This window comes from Quercus robur, chromosome 9, assembly GCF_932294415.1.
Source record: "Quercus robur chromosome 9, dhQueRobu3.1, whole genome shotgun sequence".
Lineage (NCBI taxonomy): Eukaryota > Viridiplantae > Streptophyta > Magnoliopsida > Fagales > Fagaceae > Quercus > Quercus robur.
The window spans coordinates 42024869-42050014 of NC_065542.1; the positions used below are offsets into that span (position 1 = coordinate 42024869).

At 37.4% G+C, this 25146-nt stretch overlaps 1 protein-coding gene across 2 annotated transcripts; it reads left to right on the forward strand.

The window, feature by feature from the left end:
• The first annotated feature begins 1532 nt into the window (after nt 1–1532).
• On the forward strand, nt 1533–4733 carry LOC126698460 (rho-N domain-containing protein 1, chloroplastic). 2 transcript variants are annotated; one of them, XM_050395694.1, is made up of 2 exons: nt 1533–1705; nt 3283–4733. In XM_050395694.1, the coding sequence occupies exons 1-2, from the start codon at nt 1657–1659 to the stop codon at nt 4437–4439; spliced, it is 1206 nt and encodes a 401-aa protein (XP_050251651.1). In that variant the 5' UTR covers nt 1533–1656; the 3' UTR covers nt 4440–4733. The 2 variants fall into 2 exon arrangements, with proteins under 2 accessions (XP_050251651.1, XP_050251652.1); XM_050395695.1 differs by having other exon boundaries at nt 1534–1705; nt 3301–4733.
• Nucleotides 4734–25146: the final 20413 nt, after the last annotated feature.

Consider the following 25146-nt stretch of genomic DNA (forward strand, 5'->3'; position numbering starts at 1 on the left):
AGTGCGCTTCAGGAATTCCAGCAGCTCCGCCCCATTCATGCTGTGATACCAAGAGCAGCCTGTGCAGTAAAATGGAGGCCTCCCTCTGCGCCATGTGCGAAGGCGAACTTCGACGATGCTATCTTCTCCCAAGATGGACTAGCTGGCACCGGCGTGATAATCCGAAATGAGCAAGGATTGGTTATGGCTGCTTTATCACAACAAATTCCATCACTTGCTTCGGTGGAGATGGTGGAGGTGTTAGCGGCTCGTCAGGCTCTGGTTTTTGCTAGGGAACTTGGGTTCGACAGGATGATCCTGGAGGGTGACTCTGAGACAGTTATCAAGGCTATTCTTGGTGACTATATGGACTGCTCTTATATAGGTCATGTACTGCAGGATATTAAGTTGTTGTTGTTGTTGTTGTTTTTTTTTTTTTTTTTTTTTTTTTTTTTTTTTTTTTTTTTTTTTCAGTCAAGCATATTCATAGGGAAGGGAATTGTGTTGCCCACAAACTTGCTAGACGGGCTATTAGAGATCCTTTTCTTGTCTGGATGGAGGCTGTTCCTCCAGATATTTTTGATGTTTATCAACTTGATCTTTTAAGGATGCATTAATAAATTATTAACCCAAGGGGGTTGTTTCTCAAAAAAAAAAAAAAATTAAAAGTTCCTAGTCAGTAACAAGCTTGAATATAGGAAGAGAGTTATGTTAGGTTGACAGCTAACATAAAATTTAGTCACTTCAATTATAAATAAATTCATTTTTTTCATTTCATAAATGAGCTCACTAAATCAATCTAAGAGTAATAAGTTCCTTATTAGTGTATAATTTTTGTAAATGATATGACAAAATGTCCAAATTCTATTCTAAGTTGAAATGAAGTTTTTGCCTTAAATGCTCGAAACACCTCAGTACGGCTTTGTATTTGAGCCGATACATAACAAGGGATTTTGTGTACCAAGATATGGTAAATACTAACCGGTGTAGAATGAAATTTAAAACATTAGGTGATATAGTTTTAGTGAATGAAACTAGACGTAGAGTTAATGTCAAATTAGAAATTTGGTAAGATGCTTTAAAATTTAAAAGATTTTGATTAAGTAGGACTAAAATAGAATACATGGAATGTATGTCTATAATTTATAAAAGTGGAGACAAAAATGAAGGGGTTTAAGACTTTATTACGGTCAAGACATACCAAAAAACAAAAGTTTTTGATATTTTGGATTAATAATTAACAAAAGATGGAAAGATTTAAAAAAAAAAATGTTACAGACACAATGATTATAACCAAATTTTTTATTAAGTCTTGTTCGGACTTCGGTATTGGTCAAAAATTTTGTGCTTCTAATTGCACTCATAAACATCATTCAAGTTTATTTCTTTGGTTTTTTACTGTTGCTAGTCCAGCACACAACCCGAACCCGAAACTTACCCGACACATTGCCGCTTCAAAAGTCAAAATAACAAGCCCACTAATTTTTGCCAATTATTGCCCCAAACCAAACTACATATTACCCAACGAGTCCCTTATCAATGGCTATATAAAATTTGCAAACAAAAAAGCCTTTGTATAAACTGAGAAAAACCAAACACACTTTCTGACACGCTACCATAAAATGCAACACCGCCATTGAACTCTCTCACTCACTCACTTTCTAAGCTTTGTATGCAATGCAAGCAATGTCTCAAGTAGTCCACCTTGTCTCCAAGAACGTTCCAGGTACTCTCTTATTCTTTGCGCTTTACGCTCTGTTTGGTTCCTCAGAAACTCAGTGGGTGCCCCGTTATCCATTTTTCTCTTTTTTCACATTTCTTCTTTTTCGTAGAAACTGTTTTCCCAGCAACCAAACAGAGCTTTAGGGTTTCGAGTATAGTTGAGCCCAAATGTGCAAAGTTGTACTTTTAAAAAAAAAATGCTTAGCTTCCTTTGATGGTTCTGCTTGTGCACGTTGGTCAAGAAGATTTTGTTGCTCATGTTGCTTGCTGTTTCTCACTTCTCCCTTTTGCGTTTTGAGATTTTGAACCTTATTTGCATTTTTTTATCAACCTTTTTCAAATGGGCATTCGTAGTTTGGCTGGTTATTTGAGTGTTACTCTTGCTTTTGTTTGTGTGTAGTGTTTGTATCAGTGTATTTATATGGATGTTTTGTTATTGCCGTTGAAATGGATCTTGATTCTACTTATTTCAGGGTATTGTTATTGTTTGGATAATTTATTGGAAATTAAATATCCCGTTTGTGTGTTGTTGTGAATTTTTTTAGGATTGCCTACAATCTGTTCGTTGAAATGCCTTTTTGGGGGTCTTGAATGTAGGTAACAATGTTATATATATATATATATATATATATATATATATATATATATATATACGCACACACACACACGGTGATGGTGGGTGATTTATTGTTTAAGTTTGCATTTTTATTCTTGCTGGTTGGTTAAGCCATAAGTTTCTACTGGAATTTACTGGTTGGTGAAGTTAAGTTCGAATTTCACTCTGGTTGAGCCAGGAGCTTCTGTAACTTTATGACCATAGTTCTCAAACATGTATACCACTTGTCTCGTCTGTACTTTTTCTGATTAGTTGAACTTGAGTTTTGAATTTCTAACAAGAAGTCAGCCTTGACACTTCTCTTCTTCTTCTTCTTCTTCTCCTTTTCTCTAGATTGACCTGAGTAGTGTTATTATTTTTTGGGTGGTGGACTGAGGGTAAGAAATTGATTTGAGAGCAGTGAATCTCTGCAGGTTTAATAAGTTTATCTGGACTAGATGCTTATGCTTTTGTATGGTACGTGGCACAAGCGGTTGGTTGGTGCTTCAAGCACTAAATATCCTCAGATAGTGTTAGACTTGACACTTATGCTTTTTTATCGTAGCACAAGCAGTTGGTTGGTGCTTTAAGCACTCAATATCCTCAGATAGTGTTAGTTTTTTTTTTTTTTTTTTTTTTTTTTTTTTTTTTAATAGTTTAATCCTCTCACAACATTATTTGTGTTTATGTGCTAGTTAGGCAAATATGATTTTCGTGCTTTTGATATGTGTGTTCATGCTTATTTAAGTTGTCTTCTGAACTCTGTGAGACATGTTATTTAATTACCATGTTTATGAGGAAATGTATAGGAGTGAAAACCAGCATCAACCATTGAAAAAGTGTTTCAATAGTTGTAATTTGAACGTTTTTGTTACATGTGGGGATTCACATCAGATGTCTAAAGGCTGTATGCATGTGTGATGAGCTAAAAACAAGGAAAGGTTCTCAAACTGTTATTTTTGACATTTTTTAATAAATATACATAGATCTTGGCTTTCTTGCAGGTTGTGGAGTGGTAGAAGGTGGATGTCTCCCTTGTTCAGGAGTTTCTGGAAGAGCAACCACTGTATCTCCTTCTTCTCGCATTGACTGTAGGTTCCATTCACAGTTCAAGATTGGATCACTGAAATGTGCTTCAAAGGGAGTAGCTTTTGTCTGCCAAGCAAATGCTGGTGGTCATAGGAGAAACCCAGACTTTTCAAGACAAAACAGGCGCAGTTTCTCCAGAAACAGGAACAGGCAAAATGAAGAGAGAGAGAGCTTTGTCAACCTCGATGAATCTGATATGTTATCTTCAAAGAATGGACCACTACTCTCTCTCTCCAGTACTCCTAAATTTAATGCAACTGCAACACCTGGACCTAGGGAGAAGGAGATTGTTGAGCTATTTAGAAAGGTCCAGGCTCAACTTCGAGAGAGAGCTGCAACCAAAGAAGAAAAGAAGATTGAAGCCTTGCAAGGTCAAGGCAAAGAGAGTGAGACTGTGGATTCGCTTCTGAAGTTATTAAGGAAACACTCAGCCGAGCAAAGCAAGAGAAGTAGCGGGATCAATGACAGCAACAAAGACTTTATTTTGGACCAACCGGCACAGAATGACCCATATAATGAAGGAAAAAGTTCAAGCTTCTATAATTCAAATAGCAGTTTGAAGGATGAGGAACAAGAACGTAATGCCTCTCCCTCAAGTAGGCCTCCATCAAATTTCCAACGCAAGTCTCCTGTTCCTCGCGCGAAATACCAGCCCATTTATTCTGGTGAGGACACTATCAATACCATGCCCCAAGTGAATTTGAGTGAGAAGAGTGGGGAGAATCAGGTTGAGAGTGACCTAAAGACTGAACAAGAGTCAGAGCCAGAGCTGGAGCTTGAACCTGAGCCTGAGCCTGAGCCCGAGCCCGAGCCCGAGCCCGTTGTCACTATTCCAGATGTTCAGCTTGCAAAATTGTCAGAGGTTGAGCCTTCAGATACTGATGAACCTTGTAATAATGAGAATGTAGATAAGCAGCTGATAAGCGAACATGTGGATTTGAGTGCATTGAAGCTAACGGAATTGAGGGCACTTGCAAAGACTCGTGGCGTAAAAGGGTATTCGAAGATGAAGAAGAGCGAGCTTGTGGAGTTACTAAGTGGGAGTTTGGTATGATCCATCATGCACGAGAGAAGTAAAAACAAGAAACCTTTTTTTCTTAGTGCTTCTTTTTGTTTTGATATTATTATACATTTCTGTTCAGTTTGCTTTGTACTTCTTCCCTTTAAATCCTTCTTTGGATTCTGGGGACTTTGACTAGTTGTGAAGCTACCCTTTTTCGTTTTTCCATTTCCTAGGTTCTTTATTGATCGGTCATTGGTGTCCATGACCATGATGAGATCATTGTTGACTTGTGTCTCTTCTTCGATCGGTTAGTTTTTTGTTGAAAAATGCGTCAGATTCAATTAACCTGTGTTTTCTGCTTTTACGGGTTAGATCATTTTCGTATTGGAAACTTTTTGGATTCTGATCTGCAAGTTCATTTTTTTACATCTTTGCTGGCAAAGATAATACGTTTTGCTTGTTTCATTCGTGATACTATCTCCTAAACCGGGTCTTATAACCACACCCTAGTTGGGTGAGATGGGAGTCCATACACGTAAGTGCCTTTTTTTTTTAGAATTACACGTAAGTGCTTGGGAGAGTAAGGGCTGTGAGTTTAAGCTGTCAGGATATATTACGTAAGTAACAATTTATAACAATTTTAAAAATATATATTATGTAAATATTTCTAACCATTTCAAAAATAAATAAATAAATCAAGTCTTATGAAATTAGAATTGACACGTAAAGATATCTTACTTTGAGAGTTCCAAAAAGAAAATCGTAGCCACCAAGTCTCCATAAGAATTAAATTATTCAGAGGAAGCATGTGTATTTATTATAAAATAATTTGGGTTCAGTTAATGGGTTCCTTTAGATTACTTGTTAATTGACCATTTTAAAAAAAGTTTTAATACCATTTTAATGGAAAATATAAAAAATTATTAAAAGTTTTTTTTTTTTGAGAAGTTAAAAAAAAAAAAAAAAGTTACTTTTATCTTATCCTATTAAAAGTTTCTAAAAATATTTCCTAAACTAATACCTTTATAAGGCATCAGTTAACTTTTTCCAAATAATTTTAATGATTAAGGCCAGAGGATGGTTATTTTAATGACACGTGGCTTGGTAAACATAACATGTATTAATTTGGTAACCTTCCCATGTGCCTTAGCAAAATATGTTATGTGTAAGACACTTGTCAAACATATGAGAGGATTGGAAGAAACTTGTTAATAATACTAGCTTCTGAGTATGCGCTCATGCGTATACTTAGAGACTCTTTTATTTTTTTGGTAAAAGTTAATGTAGGGACTGAATTTGGATTGGACCCAGTATAGGATTGGGTTTTAGCCCAACAAGCCTAAACAATAAATTTGTAGAGCGTGGGTGAAAAAACTAATCTTGCTCCAGAAGAAAGACAATAAAAGTTGCTGAATTAAGATCATTAAACACAAGTAAAATAAGAAAATTTGTCCTCGGCACGGCCAGAGGAGCTTATGTTATAATGTCTTGTTTTTGAACAAAGTTACAAAAGTTTACAGTATTATTACAAAGATTTCTTGATTTTTCCTGATCCTCCTCTTCTAGGCCATCTTCTGATGCTATATATTACAATCTTGGTATCATTCCCACCATACATGTGTATGTTAGATTCTAGGAACTCCTTCTTGTTCCATCCAACACCTCCCAAAACCATCAACTAGTAACTGTAAGGCTGCTTGACCACTGTTTAGGTGTAAGGCTGCTTGACCACTGTTCAGGTATCACCTCCACATTAATGCGGCCAGAGAGTTAGTTGGGAGACATTTAATGTGGAGGTAGTAGCTTTTGAAGATATTTGTTGCACCTCCTTTGCTTATCTCTTATCCAATGTTCGACTCTTAGTTTTGATACAACCTTGAAGAGGGTCCAGGATGATAAGACATTCTTATTGATCTCGGATCTTCGTTTTCGAGATGACTTTTCTCCTCGGACGTATTTTGGACTATCATATACAATCTTTATTCTTTCTTCTTATACCATTTCCATTATAACTTTATTTGATCATCCTCGGATTGATTAATATCCTTGGATTGGTTAATATCCTCGGATTGGGCCATAGGCCCAATTCATACAGTTTTAATAGTACCTTCTAGATAATTGGTCCCCACAATAGCTCCTCAAAATCTTGCTTTCCGACTCCTCGAGAGGAAAGGAGGATTTTGATATCCTCAATCCATCCCGTTTATGGTTATGCCTTCCCGAACTCCCAAGTGCCTTTTTACCTGCTCAAGGCACGCTCCTGACGCTTCGGCGTCCATAGCATGCCATCATTAAATTTTGGCGACTCCCTTGTCCCTCACGTTCAACGGTAGGATGTAAATCCAACGGTGGAGGATTTTCTTAGGTTTATGAGCGGGAATTTTCCCGCTTGTAACTTCTGTGCCACTATAAATAGCTTTTCAAATCAATTCCTTTTCCTACTTTCAACAATCACACAGTCCTAGAGCTCATACACTGAACCTGTCACTCTCTCTCACCTCCCTATGCGTCTACAAATACTAAAAATTTGTCTGAGGACCTTCTTTTCAAACCTGTAAGTTTCCTTGAATCCTCTTAGTTTTCGTTTCAAACTTGTTAATTTTTCTTCAAAACTTCTTAGAAAATGGGTAAGTTCAAGCGTTTAGTTGAGTCCGAGGAGGGTATGGAAAGAGTTAGGGCTAAGTATAGGATCTCACCAACAGTGGGCATGAGATACGCTGCCCAAGGGGAATGGGTAGGTGTTAGGAAAATAGGAGAGATGGTAATCCCCATGATCACCTTCATAGAGGGAGGGATGACCATTCCCATGGGCACTATCACTAGGAACTATCTTAGGTTCTTTAGACTATCTCCCACACAGTGCGCCCTAAATATGTTTAGGGTATTGGGTTGTATAGAAGCTCTAAACGAGAGAATGAACCTAAATTTGACCTATTATGATGTGAATTGGGTATACAACTTACACCATCTGACGGGACAGGGATATTACCTTAAGTCTAGGTATCCCACAGTAAGGTTAATCCAGTGCCTCCCCATATTAAACAAAGGTTTAAAGGAAGACTTTTTAATCTTTTATGGGGAATGGCATGATGGCCTACCCTGTCCGACTAAAAAGGGAGAACCAGGTGGGGGTATAGCCGTAGATTTATGTGTCTTGGCATGTATTTCTCTTTTATTTCCCAATATCCGTGCTTCTAACAAAATTTTCTTCCATTTTAATGATTTTGCAGATAAGCGTTCTACTAAACCCTAGCTCAGCTTAGTCAACAAAGAGAGCTTAGATAGGATTTTACGAGTTGAGGTGTACATAAACGAAGCCGACGGCCAACTGCGAGTGGCACACTTAATTCTTGGGTACACACCCATTTCTCTCGCATTTCAAGCCCCTAAGTACGTGATAAAAGCCAACGATCCTCGGCTCCACTGTATTAGTGTTGCCTACGAAGGATTTGTTATCCTAGAGGGTATTCCTATTCCTAAAGGTACACCCCTTACTCGGCCACTCTTCGTAGCCACCCCTTCAGTAGGAGCATCCTCGTCCTAACTCATCCTTGAAGAAGAGGAAGAGGAAGAAGAAAAAGAAGAAGAAGAAGAAAAAAAAAGTTCAGAGGGGATCGTAGATTTGTCAGATTCCTCAGAGGAATTTTAAGTGTTCAACCAAGCTCCATCTCCCGAGGGTATACCGGCTGATGTTAACTTCTAGCATTAAGCAGAAGTCACCATTTCGGACGAGATGGGTATCCAGAGGAAAGCCCAAAAGAGTTTGATGGAATTAATAGAATCCCAGCCCGGAAAGGGTGCGTTGGGGAAATCCACACAGCCAAAGCTTCCCCTTCCTCCTCCCCCCAAATCTCCTCTTCCTCCTCCCAAATCTCCTCTTCCTCCTTCTCAGCTGTCTTTGTCATCCAGACCTGATCCTACTGATCCGAAAAGAAAGAGAGAGCAGAAGGAAAAGGATGTAGTGGATGTTGGGAAGTCTCGTCTTGCTCATGAGGACGAGACCCAGAGAGCTGCAAAGCAGTAAAGGACTAGCCATACATCGTAGAGAGGTGTGGAAAGGGGGGATAATCAGCCTTCAGAGCCTCAGGCTTGGCCTCCAACACCCATGTTAAATGGTGAACTCATGAGGGATGATGCATCACTCAGGGATTTCAATGGGGGTATTGGATGCCATGTTGCCTCAGCTTTGGAGGGGGCTCTGTTACTCCCAAACGATATGGCCGAGCTAAGGAATATCAGGAAGAATGAGGTTTTCCTCAACCTCAAAAGATATTTGGGCATGGTATGATGCTATCCTTTTTTTTTTTGTTATGTTACTAACCCTTTTCTTTCAGGCTATCCAAGCCACTTTCAGGGTTGAGGAGATAACCAACTCTTGCTATCAACAGTTGGACGATGAGAGGAGAAGGCGTGTAGCAGCTGTGCAATCGTTCAACTTTGCTGATCAAAACAATGCAGATTTAAGAAAAAAGCTGATCGAGGAGGAGAAGGCCCGGAGGAGTGCTGACTCGGCTCTGGAGAGCGCTGAGTGACAGGCTGAGGATCAGAGGCAGTGCCTTCATGAGGCCAATGGCCAGCTAGCTTTTTCCAAGGAGCAAATAGCAGCTCTCAGGAAGAAACTGGAAGAAGCCCAGAAGCTCAAGGATCAGGCTGAGAAATTGAGAGCTGAGGCCGAGAAGGCAAAAATAGAGACCGAGAAGGCTAGGGACGAGGTTGAACAACATGGTTATGATGTCAGTGTAGCTGAGACCAAGGATACCCTCCGAGTAAAGGTTCTTGCCGTATATCGAACCTACTGTACTCAGACTTGAGAGGAAGCTTTCAACCGAGTCGGGGTTGAGGCTTCTTTTGAGCTGAGAAGGCCAGAAAACATTTACTTCCCACCAGCCATACGAGCCTTGAACCTTCCTTCCACTCAAGGTGAGGTGGCTTCTACGGTTGTTGACCCGGTCGAGGAAGCATTGCCTCAGGACCCTCTTCCTCCCAATCAGCAAGAGCAACTAAAGGAACCTGCAGTTTCAAAGGAAACATCCTCGGACAAGGCCGCAGAGGTTCCACAAGATGGGGCAGCTTCCCAAGGTTTTGAATAAGCCTTATCTTCAACTACTATGCCTGCCGAGGGAGCCCCTAAAGAGAAGGAGAAAACAATTCCTACTGAAGCGGATAAACCAGCTAATAAGAACTCCAAGAACAAGCTTCAGATAAAATTAAAACATTGAATCTTCCTTTTGTAATGTAATTATGGCTTCTGCAATGCAATTTGTTTTCTTCCAAGACATGTTTTAATGATATATGCATTTTTACTTTCTCAAATTTGTATGAGTTGTTATTTATTTTATTTTTACTTTATTTGTTTTGTTTACTTATATTTGTTTTATTATTATTATTATTTTTAGTAATTTTCATTTTGACTGTCCTTTGTTTGAACATAATCATATGCTAGGAAAGTACAAAGTTACTTACACAAGAGAAAAACAAAGTTCACACATATTTTTAATTGATAATCAGAGTGGATTGTAACCATTGAATCCGTAGTACTATTAAGAAATAATTTGAATCTATCAATTCTAACAAGTTTAACTTCAAGAAAAATGTTCTAATGTTTGATAAAATAAAGCTAAGTCCAGGGCACCCCAGAATACTTTAAGTGATGCTTATGGGCTTACTGTGATCTATATCTTTATTAGGTGATAACAAACCTTGTGATCCGAGAAAGGGAATCGGGGGTTCATTTCCTTTAAATGCTTAAGTTCATGTTTGACTAACATGTTAACAGATACCATAATGTATTAATTTCCACTAAGTTTGTGGTCTGAGGAACCTGACATAACTTAATTTCTGTTCAATACTTCAATAGATGTCAAAGGGTATTAATTTTCACTAAGTCTGTGATCCGAGGAACATGACATGACTTAGTTTCTGTTCAATACTTCAATAGATGTCAAAGAGTATTGATTTCCATTAAGTATGTGGTCCGAGGAACCTGACATGACTTGGTTTCTGTTCAATACTCTAATAGATGTCAAAGGGTATTAATTTCCACTAAGTCTGTGGTTCGAGGAACCTGACATGACTTAGTTTCTGTTCAATACTTCAATAGATGTCAAAGAGTATTGATTTCCACTAAGGCTGTGGTCTAAGGAACCTGACATGACTTAGTTTCTATTCAATACTTCAATAGATGTCAAAGGGTATTGATTTCCACTAAGTATGTGGTCCGAGGAACCTGACATGACTTAGTTTCTGTTCAATACTTCAATAGATGGAGAAACACACGATACATGATTGGAATGAATTAAAGAAGAACTAAACATAACTATTTTTATTAATAATAATACCTTTTTAGGTTGTTTACATTCCAAGGATGGAGTACAATTTTTTCATCTAGATCCTCCAAATAGTACGCACCTATTCCTACCATCGAAGTGATTTGATACGGCCCTTCCCAATTAGGCCCTAATTTTTCCTAGGCTGGATTCTTGGTGGTTCCCAAAACTTTCCTCAATACTAGATCTCCTACAGCCAACGGTCTTAGCTTTACATTGGTATCATAACCTTGCTTGAGTTTATGCTGATAATAGGCCAGTTGGACCATCGCGTTTTCTCTTCGCTCTTCGATCAAGTCTAGACTCTTTTTCAACAACCCATCATTGCTGTCCGAGGTAAATGCATTTGTTCTCAGCAACGGGAAACCTGTTTCCAGAGGGATTACAACCTCGACCCCATATGTCATTGAGAAAAGGGTCTCTCCTGTTGACCGTCGAGGCGTTGTCTGATATGTCTAAAGGACATGTGGTAATTCCTCTACCCATTTTCCCTTCACATCATCCAACCTCTTTTTAAGTCCATTCACTATGACCTTGTTGATAGCTTCAGCTTGCCCATTTCCTTGTGGATAGGCTGGAGTGGAATATCTATTCTTTATCCCCAGATCAGAATAGTACTTCTTGAAGGCTTTGCTATTAAATTGAAGGCCATTATCTGAGATGAGGGTATGAGGGACCCCGAATCGAGTAACGATATTCTTCCAGATAAACCTTTTGACATACACATCTCTGATATTAGCTAAAGGTTCACAGCTTCGACCCATTTGGTGAAATAATCTGTGCTGTCCAACAGGTACTTTTTATTTCCTAGTATTTTAGGAAAATGACCTACAATATCCAAATCGCATTGAGCAAAAGGCCAAGGGCTGGAAAGAGAATTAAGAACTCCTCCAGGCTAGTGAATGTTTGGCGCGAATCTCTGACACTGATCACATTTTCTAACATATTCTTGTGCTTCCTTTTGCATACCCGGCCACCAGTATCCTTGAGTAATGGCTCGATGAGATAAAGATCTTCCTCTTGTGTGACTTCCGCAAATTCCTTCATGTAGTTCTTCTAGGAGTAATTATGATGCCTCGAGATGTACATAAAGTAGATATGGTCCAGAAAAAGAATGTTTGTACAAATTTTTATCCTCGGACAGCAAAAATCAAGGAGCTTTCCTTCGTACTTTCTCAGCTTCTGACTTCTCTTCAGGCAATATATCCCTTTCAAGGAATAGTAGTATAGGATCCATCCAGCTCGGCCGTAACTTTATTTGATGGACCTGGAGCAAGTCTCTCTTTATTGGGGTAGGGGTGCATAAGTCTTCAACAAGTATCATTCAGAGCAAATCCTGTGCTGAGGAAGTGGCAAGGATAGCCAAGGAGTCTGCATGGGTATTTCCACTTTTGGGGATATGTGATAAGTCGAAGAATTCAAACTTTTTTTGCATACGCTTGGCCCAAATATTTTTGCATTCTTATATCTCGAGCTTCCAAATCCCCTTTTACTTGACCTGCGACCAATCTTGAATCTGAGAACACTTCCATTGTCTTTCCACCCATTTTTTGAACCATTGCCATTCCCATTAACAAAGCTTCATATTCTGCTTCGTTGTTTGTAGTAGAGAATCCCAACCTCAAAGATTTTTCAATGGTGATCTTCTCAAGAGATACTAGAACCAGCCCCACTCCTGATCCTCGCTGGTTTGCTGCTCCATCCACATATACTTTCCAGGATGAAGGATATTGTGCGGAGATTAGGCCAACTGATTTTTCGTCCGCGCCATGCTACTTCACATCTACTTCTTCAGGAAATTCAGCAAACTCGGCTACTAGATCGACGAGGACCTAACCTTTTACAAAGGTACGAGGCATATACTTGATGTCAAAAGCCCCTAGAATCGTGCCCCATTTAGCAATCCTTCTAGTATAATCCGCGCTTTGAAGTATTGACTTGAGCGGTAATTGAGTTAGAACAACCATGATGTGCACCTGGAAATAGTGGGGGAGTTTTCGTGTAGCATGCACCACTGCCAAGATGGCATTCTCTAGTGATAAATACCGAGCCTCGGCTTCATGAAGTGACTTACTTACGTAATAAATTGGTCTTTAGATGCCACTGTCTACTCGTATCAAAACAAAGCTTACAACATGAGAGGCTATTGCCAGGTAAGCAAATAGAACCTCGTCCAACTCAAGACTGGACATGATGGACGACCGAGATAGGTACTCTTTAAGCTGTTGAAATGCTATAGCACACTCCTCGGTCCATTCAAATCCTTTCCACTTATGCAGCAAAAGGAAAAAAGGTCTGCACCTATCTGCTGAACTGGAGATAAATTAAATTAAAACAACAGTCATCCTGGTCAATTTTTGGACCTCTTTGGGAACCGAGGTGGTTGCAAGCTATTAATGGCCTTGATCTAATCAGGGTTCACCTCAATTCCCCTGTGGGTCACCATGTAGCCAAAAAACTTTCCCGTGCCTACACCAAACGAACACTTAGAAGCATTCAGGCATAACTTGTGCTTTCTCAGAATTCCAAAAATGTCCGCAAGATCTCCCACATGCTCAGACACCACCTTACTCTTTACGACCATATCATCAATATAGACTTCAACGCTCCTGCCCAACTGGGGTTCAAACATTTTTGTCATCATCTGTTGATAAGTAGACCCTGCATTTTTCAAACCAAAGGGCATCATTTTGTAGTGATAGTTTCCGGTGGGAGTGACAAAGGTTGTCCTTTCCTAATCGTCCAGCACTAGTGGTATTTGGTGATATCCTTGAAAGGCATCCAAAAAACTCATCTGAGGATGACCTACCGTCTCATCTACCAACTGATCTATCCGAGGCATAGGGAAAGGATCTTTGGGACAGGCCTTATTGAGGTCCGTGAAGTCCACACACATACGCCATTTCCCAGTTTTCTTTTTCACCACCACCGCGTTAGCTAACCACTGAGAATAGAAAACTTCCCTGATAGCCCTTGTCTGTTTAAGCTTGGTTACTTCATTTTCGACAGCCTCGGCGTGCTCTTTTGACGGACGTTGAGGTGGCTGTTTCTTCAGAGTGATGGAAGGGTTAACATTCAGATGATGACAAATGAAACTTGGATCTACACCCGGGGCTTCATACGCACTCCATGCGAACACATCAACATTTTTTCTAAGGAATTCAACCAATTGTTTCCTCTTCTGTAGGGGCAGTTGAGCTCCAACCTGAAAGAACTTTTTCGGATCATCGCCAACAATTACCCTCTCTAGATCTTCACATTTTGCCTCGTCGGCTGGTCCATTGAAGGACAATGCCGGAGAAATCTGATTGCTATAAGCCATTATCAGCGGTGGTCGAGATTTCAGCCTTAGGCCGATGTTGGATGGCCGCGACCAGGCATTGTCTGGCTGTAGATTGATTTCCTAATATTTCCAAGACCTGACCTCTGGATGGGTACTTCATCTTCTAGTGAAGAGTAAAGGAGACGGCCCCTAGGGTATGAAGCTAGGGTTTGCCTATAATGGCCGTGTATGGAGAGAAAGCATTTACAACAATGAAGTCCACCTCCACCACATCTGGGCCGGTCTGCACAGGTAATCTGATCTGACCTTTCGGGACAACCATTTTACCTTCAAAACTCACCAGAGGAGAACTGTAGGCTGTTAATTTTTCAGGTTTCAAATTTAGCCCCTTATATAAGTCAGGGTACATTATCTCAACTCCACTGCCTTGGTCAATCATCACTATTTTCACATTGTACCCACCAATTCTAAGTGTAACCACTAAAGTATCATCATGGGGCTGTAAGGTTCCAAGTTTGTCCTCATCTGAAAAACCGAACACCAGTGAGATGCCTATCTTGACTCTCTTAGGCATTGAGCTGGATTCCTCAACTGGGTAACGAGATACTGACATTACCTTGGAAGGACAAGATCTGGTCCTCCTTGGGGCAGCAAAAATGACATTTATTGTGCCAAGAGGGAGCCTTGAAGAAGCATCTCCCTGAAGCTCCGAACCCGTTTGGCTTTCCCGACCACTGGAATGATGCAAGAGTTGCTTTAACTTCCCTTCCCGGACTAATTGGTCTAGATGGTCCCACAAGTTTCTGCAATCCTCGGTAGTATGCCTATGATCCTAATGATAGTGGCAGTAAAGGTTTTGATTGCGCCTCATAGGATCTCCTGCCATCTTGTTTGGCCATTTAAAGAACGACTTGTTTTTAATCTTCTCCAGGACTTGTTGTACTGGTTCTCAGAATATGGCATTAACCACCTGGGTGTTGGCGGATCCTGCCTGCCCAACAAAATCTTTCCAAGGTCGATTATTATTGTATCAGTCCGACCTGAAATCCCTCCTATCCTGAGGGATCACCTTAGCCTTTCGTTTCCCCTGTATTTGGTCTTCCTCTACCCTTCTGTACTTGTCAATCCGATCCATAAGTTGGCGCACACTGGTAACAGGCTTACCAGTCAGAGACTTCCTCAGGTCATGCTCGGTTGGGAGGCCAGCCTTGAAAGTACTAATGGCCACATCGTCATAATTTCCATCTATTTCGTTAAACATCTCCCGATATCTATCTGAGTAGGCCTTTAGAGTTTGCCTTTCCCGCATGGACATAGATAACAAGGATCCCAAAGGCCGAGGAACCCTGCTACAAGTAATAAAGCGAGCACTAAAGGCCCGGGTGAGTTTCTTAAAGGAATTAATAGAATTAGCCCTCAAACCATTGAACCATCTCATCGCCACTGGGCCCAAGATAGATGGAAAGACCTTACACATCAAAGCCTCATCCTTGGAATGAACGACCATCCTTTAATTGAAATGACTGACATGTTCCACTGGATCTGTTCGACCATTATAGATGGTAAATGTGGGTTGGTGGAAACGCCAAGGAAGACTTGCGCCTTCTATGTTTCGTGTGAAGGGTGACTTAGAAACTTGGCTCAGCGCCTTGTTCATGGCATCGTTCCCCAGGCCTTTGTGAGGTGGGCTTTTGTGTCTACGTCTATGGTGGTATTCCTCATCGTAGAAGAAAGATTTGTTGGGTGGAGTTCTAGATCTCCATCTATAGCTAGCACCATCTGTCTCCTTAGAGGACAGTTCGGAGTTGGGCGATGAACGTCTTCGTCGTGCGTGGCGCAACTCCCTCTTCAACTCATTGATTTCACGTTGCATGTCTCTATTGTTCCTTGCATGGGAAACATGGCTCTTCCCTCGAGACTGGCTTTTACTAGTATGAGCTGCCTGCACACTTTCTTCATGATCTCCTCTCTGTTCGAGGCCCCTACGCGGATTGCTATGTTGAGACCCCCTTGATTCTACTTGGTGTGGATTAGTATCCACCTGGTGTGGTCCTGTCGCTACCTGGTGTGGATTTGCTTCTTCCATCTCAAATGTTGTACCCAAATTTTTTTCAGAATAGATCAAGTCCTTCCCACAGACAGTGCCAATTGTAGGGACTGAATTTGGATTGGACCCAGTATAGGATTGGGTTTTAGCCCAATAAGCCCAAACAATGAATTTGTAGAGCGTTGGTGAAAGAACTAGTCCTATTCCAGAAGAAAGACAATAAAAGTTATTGAATTAAAATCATTAAACACAAGTAAAATAAGAAAATCTGTCCTCGGCACGGCTAGAGGAGCTTATGTCGTAATGTCTTGTTTTTGAACAAAGTTACAAAAGTTCACAGTATTATTACAAAGATTTCTTGATTTTTCCTGATCCTCCTCCTCTAAGCCACCTTCCCATGCTATATACTACAATCTTGGTATCATCCCCACCATACATGTGTAGGTTAGATTCTAGGAACTCCTTCTTGTCCCATCCAACACCTCCTAGAACCATCAACTAGTAACTGTAAGGCTGCTTGACTACTGTTCAGGTATCACCTCCACATTAATGCGGCCAGAGAGTTAGTTGGGAGGCATTTAATGTAGAGGTAGCAACTTTTGAAGATATTTGTTACCTCCCCTTTGCTTATCTCTTATCCAATGTCCGACTCTTAGTTGTGATGCAACCTTGAAGAGGGTCCAGGATGATAAGACATTCTTATTGATCTCAGATCTCCGTTTCCGACATGACTTTACTCCTTGGACGTATTTTGGACTATCATATACAATCTTTATTCCTTCTTCTTATACCATTCCCATTATAACTTTATTTGATCATCCTCGGATTGGTTATGATTCTCGGATTGGGCCATAGGCCCAATTCATACAGTTTTAATAGTACCTTCTAGATAATTGGTCCCCACGGTTAATAATTTGAATTTATTATAATTTGGGATTATTACATTTTCCAATCACAAAATACCTAGGGTTGTGATATTTTCCAATTACAAAATACCTAGGGGTGTGATGAGTGTTATGCGTTTGTGGATGAAATATTTTTTTCATCACACCTCTAGGTATTTTGTGATTGGAAAATGTAGTAATCTCAAATTATAATAAATTCAAATTATTAACCTTTACCAAAAAAATAGAAGCACGAAAGCCTTTTCTATAAATCTAGCCTCTGTTATAGAAAAGGTTTTCATGTTATTAATTTTTTTTCTTAATATTTTTTTTATTGGGAATTATATATGAAGTTATTTATAATCTTTAAAGATAGCCACTAAGTAAAAAAATCCCTAAAAATAACTTTAAAAAATTAGTTAAATTTGTATTAAATTTTTTAAATCACATTGAATACGGAAAGGTTAGTAGCTTTTGAATACATTTGTGTAGTACCTTGGTTTTGGATATATAAATTTGTGTATTTTTCGTTGTGAATATGGTTTTTTGTTTGATTTAATTTGTATAGCAATTTATTTAATTGTTAGGTTGGATTAAAATTGATTGGTAGCTGATTTTGAGTGTAAATATATAATTTTCAATGTCTTTCACACCCTCAGATTTAATTTTCACAAAACTGGAAATAGGATTAAGGCTTAGTTGAAGTAAAAGAAAATTTAAATAGTATTAATTTCTTAAAACACCAAGAATACTGTTTGAGAAGTCCACCTATTATCTAAGTTTAAGATCAAGTGATGTAATTTCTTTTTTTTTTGTGCATCTATTATTATTTTTGAACCCAAACCCAAAATTTTAATGAATGAAAATTATTCCTTGTGGATATAATTTTCAATGTCTTTCATACCCTTAGATTTAATTTTCACGAAGCTGGAAATAGGATTAAGGTTCAGTTGAAGTAAAAGAAAATTTAAATAGTCTTAATTTTTTAAAACACCAAGAATGCCATTTGAGAAGTCCACATATTCTCTAAGTTTAATATCAAGGGATGTAATTTTTTTTTTTTTTTTTTTGTTTGGGTGCATCTATTATTTTTTTGAATCCAAGCCCAAAAGTTTAATGTGAAAATTATTCCTTTTGGATTGTGAACTCTGTAATGACATAAAAAGATATATTGGTCATAGAGTGTCACAATTATCATTTTTTTTAAAATGAGAGATATCAATATATATATATATATATATTTTTTTTTTTTTAAAATCCTAAAAGGCAGCCACTTAGTCCTAAAAGGTAGCTAGTTATTACACATCCATAACAAAATTTTCAAATGCTAAAGACTCTCATATTGTAAACTCATATTTTTTTTTTAATTCAATTTTTTTAAAATGGTAGTTATTCAATCCTAAAAGATAGTCACTTAGTGCACATCCATAACTAAATTTTAGGATGCTTAAAAAAGCAAAAAAAAAAAAAAAAAACTAAGAAGGGCTGTCAACATTACCATTGCTTTAATTCTAAGAAAAATGTATTTTCTTATTTTTTTTAAATGAGAGTTATCAAATTAAAAAAAAAAAAATCCTAAAAGGAAACTACTTAGGGTCTGTTTGAGATTAGCTTATTTTGCTGAAACTGAAAACTTTTTACTGAAAGTATTGTAGATAAAAGTAAAAGTTAGCTGAAATAGTACAGTAGGACCTATAAATAGTACTAAAAGGTGCAGCGGGGCCCATGAATAGTAGCAAAAATAAGCTGAATAGTAAAATAAACTGGCTTTTTAGTCTAAAGCCAAACACACACTTAGTCCTAAAAGGTAGCTAGTTATTACACATCCATAACCATAACAAAAAATTTCAAATGCTAAAAACTCTCCTTGTAAACTTAGAATTTTTTTTATTCAATTTTTTTAAGGCGGAAAGCACATTTTAGTCCCTCCATTTTCATGCTATTCCCATTTTAGTTCCTGCATTTTATTTTTACCGCTTTTAGTCCCTATCCTGAAAAACGCTTCCCGTTTTGGTCCCTACAGTTACATCAGAAACGGAGAAAGTTGACGTGGCAAATGGCATGAATAAATAATACTAAATTAATGTCCATGTGGCCTAAATTAATAATAAAAAATGTTTTTTGGCATTAAAAAATGCCACGTCAGCATCTAAATTAAAAAAATTAATTTATTAATTTTAACTAAATAAAAAAATTAAAAACAGAAATAAAAACTAAAAATCATATGAATTGAGATCTAAGTGTGTCTTGAATAAGAACACAAACCCAGATTCAAGAAGACAAACCCATAAATTAAAAAAAAAAAAAAAAAAAAAAAAAAAAAAAAAAAAAAAACCAAATTTAGAGACAACACAACATGGATGATGGAACACATGTACAAGTTAGATTAGTATAGTATAGAATACAGATATCAAATTTACCTGAGTCTGCAAAATTGCTTGCAGATCCGATTTCTTCTTTGATACAGCCTTCCCTTTTGGCTCCACAGGGGCTGCTGGTGGCGGTGGCTCATCCCAGCTCTTCCTATTTGTCTTTATAGAGCTAACAAGTGCTTCTGAGACTTTTGAAATTCCGGCCACAATACTCGCCATCTTCTTCTTACTGGTCGAATCCGCAGCGGTCACCATTGGCGAAAGCTTCACACCTGATAATCTCCTCCTCGGAGAAAGCAAGGTCCTGCGTGAATTAGGTGAAGCTTGTCTTTGCATCGACGAACACGCTTGCCGGTACCTCGACAGCACAACAATTGTCGGCTCCTTTGACATTTTCCAATTCTCTTCGCGAGCTGCAATTAAGCTCGGAACCATGCATTTGGACGGCAACGGAGACGCCGATCTCTTTCCATTTCCAGCCGACGATGGATCTCTCTCTGCCGCAACACTGATGTTCTTCTTCCCGACCGATACCGATCTTTTAGACATCGCAGGGGATGAGAACTTTTGGGGCTGATCGGAAACTTTTGGTTCATTGGAATCTCCTCCTACATTTCCAATAGGCGCTAAAGCCTGCCTTGAACTTGATCTTCAGCATCTAGTTCGTTCTCTCTCTCTTTCTTCTTCTTTATTTATTTATTTATTTTTGTTTTTGTTCTTGGATCTGGGTTTGTGTTCTTGTTGTTGTTCAAGACACACTTAGATCTCAATTCATATGATTTTTAGTTTTTAATTTTTTTATTTAGTTAAAATTAATAAATTAATTTTTTTTTTAATTTAGATGCTAACGTGGCATTTTTAATGCCAAAATTTTTTTATTATTACTAATTTAGTATTATTTATTTCTGTCTTTTGCCACATCAGCTTTCTTCATTTCTGATGTAACGTCAGAAACCAAAACGGGAAGCGTTTTTTAGGATAGTGACTAAAAGCGGTAAAAATGAAATGTAGGGACTAAAATGAGCTTTTCGCCTTTTTTTAAATGGTAGTTATGTAATTATATTTAATCCTAAAAGATAGGCACTTAGTACACATCCATAAATAAATTTTAGGATGCTTAAAAAAAAAAAAAAAAAAACTAAGAAGGGCTGTCAACATTACCATTCATTTAATTTAAAAAAAAAGTATTTTTTTTCTTTTTTTAAAATTTGCAATGAACTGCACATCAAAGGACAATATTAAATTTCATATGGAAGAAATAAGATTGAGAAAAATGAAACTAAAGTGTAACAGTTTCAATTAATTGAAAATGTAGTGTTACACAAATTAATTAATAAATATAGGCATACATAGGTAGGATATTTCCAAAAAAAAAAATGGTCCTTAATAACTACTTGATAGATTGACCACCACTTCGCTCACCTGAATTCATCCAATGTGCCTATGTGACTGTTATGCAATCTAACAAAATTGTTAATATGTCACCCTAAAAAAAAAAATAATAGAGAATAATAAGAGTAGAATAAGGAGCGTGAAATATTTTTAGCTGTCTTGCTCTAACAATAATAAAAGCAAGTGGGTTTCTTGATTTATTAGTGTTGGTGCAAACACAATAATAATGGAAATAACACACAAAGAGAAACTGAATAGTACTTCTGAATATTATTGATTGAATGAGAAAAATTACACAACACTATTTGGATTGAGGCGCAGCACTCACTTTCTTTAAGGAGATTCAAGCCCTTGGTTGGCTAAATTTTGTAACTGGTGCAGACCTTCTCTGACTTGTCTCCCCCAGGATACAACAACCCAACAAGTGTCGTGTGGCTAGAACAACTTCTGCACAAAGTGTTCAAGCCCAAAACTCCACCAGAAAGAACACCCTTCCTTGCCAATAACCTCTCTATTTTTTTGAGTGTGTATTGTATATTACAGTAACTTGGATTGGGTCTGAATGAGTCTATTTATAGGTTCAATGGGCCTCATGAAATTACTACCCAATTTATTCTGATTAATTAGGTCCATTATTTTGATGTAGTGGGTGTTACAAGATTAATTGTTGGATATTAATTTGATGGGCTGGAGTTACTCAATTAATGGTGAGATAAGGAGTTTCTAAAGATTGAATAGGCCCAAACGGATAGTCCATTAAGTGAGTTAATGGCTTTTTATTGTCCATAATAAAAATGGAGTATTAATTCGGGCCATTTACGCACCAACGGATATGGTAATTATTCTGAATGGACTGTCAAGTAGGAGGATCCAAGGGGCTGATTCATTTCCATTTTTGATATTTCCACTCTTCACCTCCCCCTTGCGCACGTATCTAGCCCAATATCTGAGACAATTCATGTTAGTCCATTAATCACCACAATTAAAAAGAATAAAATAGTCTCTCTCCTTTTCAATGTGGGATTAAACATTTTACATTAAACTTCTCATCTTCTGTATTCACTCTCACATTTTACATTTATGTTGTAACATTTATTCATTTTAATTATTTAATATTAAAATGCCCCAACAATCCCCTACTCATTTTAATATTAAATTTTAGTTAAAGAGAGATTACCAGGCAAAGATGGGTCACTATGCATCATGAAGGTGTGCTCTGCATTGAACCTTCACTTAGTAAAACAGTGATCTCAACTCCAGAGTCGTAGTGGTCTTCAACTTGAACTAGGACTGCTTTAGGGAAATTAAGCGTCACTACTTACACATAACAACCCAGGTTTTGACATGAGCTTTTATAGCTAGCACTTTACGGCCATGTGCTGATCCTAGCTTCATGAGTGTATTTGAGATTAAGTCCAAATCTCATAGGGAGCGGCACACTCACATAGGTGAAATTTTGTCAAGGGTGCTCCTGTAATTCTGACATCCCACTCATACGAGCTACAAATTTCATTAAGAGTTTTTTACTCAACCTCTCCACATTACAGGATAAATGCACTTACATCATAGGGATGAACAATTAAAAAATTATTTACAGAATAAATAATTAAAAAAATAAATAGTGTGTTTCTTACGACCATCATATGATTAGTTTTTTCCATTAAACCCAATTCTCAGGATCTCTGGTCCTTAGGTTGGGTATCCTCATACATGGCTCATGATTCTATGGACTTTAGTCCCATCCCCCTCGATGTATTCCAGACTCTATCTTTTGCCAAGGCCTTGGTAAATGAATCTGCAAGATTATCAATAGATTTAATATAATCCATAGTTATGATGCCACTACTCAAATAAGATCGCACGGTATTGTGCTTTCTTCTTATAGGTCTGGATTTACCGTTGTAGTAACGGTTTTTAACTCTACCAATTGCGGCAGTGCTATCACAATGAATTAATATAGGTGGAATTGGCTTTTCCCAAAGTGGAATTTCATATAACAAATCTCTAAGTCAATTTGCCTCTTCACTAGTTGAAGCTAATGCTATTAATTCAGCTTCCATTGTTGAATTAGCAATTATTGTTTGCTTTTTAGATTTCCAACAAATGGCACCACTACCTAAGGTAAAAATATAACTAGTGGTAGAGAGAGAATCACCTGACAAAGTATTCCAATCGGTATCACTAAAAGCTTCAATCACAGCAGGGTACTTTTTATAAAATAAGCCATAGTTTTTGGTACCAATTAAATATCTCATGACTCGCTCAATAGCTAGCCAATGATCTTTACTAGACTTGCTAGTAAATCTGCTAAGCACTCCTACTGCATATGCAATGTCAAGTCTAGTACAATCAGTAGCATAACGCAAACTACCAATGATACTAGCATAATCCTTTTGATTAAAAATCTCATCATCATTATTCACAGGAAATAAATGAACACTAGAATCAAAAGGAATAGCTACACTTTTGTGATCATGAAAATTATATTTTCTCAATATTTTCTCAACATAATGTGATTGATCAAGAAATATTCCATCACATGTTTTTTTATTTTTCATGCCCAAAATAAAATTAGCCTCACTGAGATCTTTCATATCAAAATGGCTTTTAAGCATATTTTTTGTTTCCTTTATAACATGCATATTTGAGCCAAAAATCAACATATCATCCACATAGAGGCTAATAATAACATGTAAATTATTCCATGATTTAGAATAAATACATTTATCACATTCATTTGATTTATAACCATTCTCAATCATGCAGAAATCAAACTTTTCATACCACTGCTTAGGTGCTTGTTTTAAGCCATATAGGGATTAAGTTAGTTTACATACCTTGCTTTCTTGTCTAGGATCTACAAAGCCTTCGGGTTGGTCCATATAAATCTCTTCCTCTAGATCCCTATTTAGAAAAACAGTTTTTACATCCATTTGATGAATTTTCAAATCAAAAGTTGCAGCAATAGCAATTAACAATCTAATAGATGTTATTCTTGTTACCGGAGAAAATGTATCAAAGAAATCAAGATCAGCTTTTTGTTTAAAGCCTTTTGCAACAAGTCTAGCTTTAAACTTATCTATTGATCCATCCGGTTTCAACTTTTTTCTAAGGACCCATTTACAACCTATGGTCTTACAACCCGGTGGAAGATCTACTAATTTCTAAGTTCTATTAGAAATTAGAGATTCCATCTCATCATTTACAGCCTCTTTCCAAAATATAGCATCAAGTGATGTTAAAGACTCTTTTAAATTTTGGGGATTTTCCTCAATATTAAAAACATAATAATCAGGACCAAAATCCTTTTCAACTCTAGCTCTTTTACTTCTTCTAGGTTCCATTTCAAATTTTTCTTGATTTTGTAAATGTGAAGTAGAAGAACTAGGTTGTGACAAAATATTTTCTTCACCCCCACTATTTTTCAATTTAAAAGGAAATTTTTCTTCATGAAAAATTGCATCACTAGATTCAAAAACTATTTTTTTTTCAAGATCAAAAAATCTATAGGCTGCACTATTAATCGCATAACCAAGAAAAGCACAGGTAGTAGCTCTTATATCTAATTTAGGCATTTTAGGGTCAGTAAGCCTTATATAAGCAAGACAACCCCATACTTTCAAATATCCCAAATTTGGCCTACGTCCTTTCCACATCTCAAAAGATGTGGCGTGTGACTTTTTATGTGGCATTCTATTCAAAACTTGACATGCAGTTAAAATAGCTTCACCCCAAAAATGTAAAGATGCACTAGATTGAATTAATATGGCATTTGTTAACTCAATTAAAGTTCTATTTTTTCTTTCAGCCACACCATTAGAAGCAGGGAATATGGTGCAGTAGTTTCATGGATAATTCCCAAAGACTGAACAAATGAGTTGAATGCACTTGATTCATACTCACGGCCTCTATCTCTTCTTATTCTTTTTATTTTTCTACCAAATTGATTTTCAACTTCTTTTAAAAAATCTTGAAATTTTTCAAAAGCATCACTTTTATTTTTCAACAAATAAATAGTTGTATATTTTGAGAAATCATCAATAAAAGTGATTATATATCTATTTCCTCCACGAGTTAAAATTTCCTCAAATTCACATAAATCGGGATGAATTAACTCAAGCAATTCGGTATTTCTCATAACATTTTTATGAGGCCTTTTTGTAATCTTAGCTTGACTAGAAGTTTCACATTTTTCAAAATCTTTTGATAGTCTTGGAATTAATCCTAGACTACTCATGATTCCCACATATCTACTATTTATATGACACAAATGAGCATGCCAAAAATTAATAGAAGAAAGCATATAAACTGAACTGGTAGATGCTTTATTATTCTCAATATTCAATTTAAACATTCCATCACAAGCATAACCCTTGCCCACAAATAATCCCTTTTTAGTGATTACATAATTATCAGATTCCATAGTTTGCTTGAAGCCAGCCTTGTTAAGCAAA

Excerpts from the sequence above, each read along its gene's own strand:
- LOC126698460 (XM_050395694.1), top strand. The coding sequence starts at position 1,657 with ATGCAAGCAATGTCTCAAGTAGTCCACCTTGTCTCCAAGAACGTTCCA. Across the intron at positions 1,706-3,282 it reads TGTCTCCAAGAACGTTCCAG|ATCTTGGCTTTCTTGCAGGT; the intron begins GTACTCTCTTAT and ends AAATATACATAG.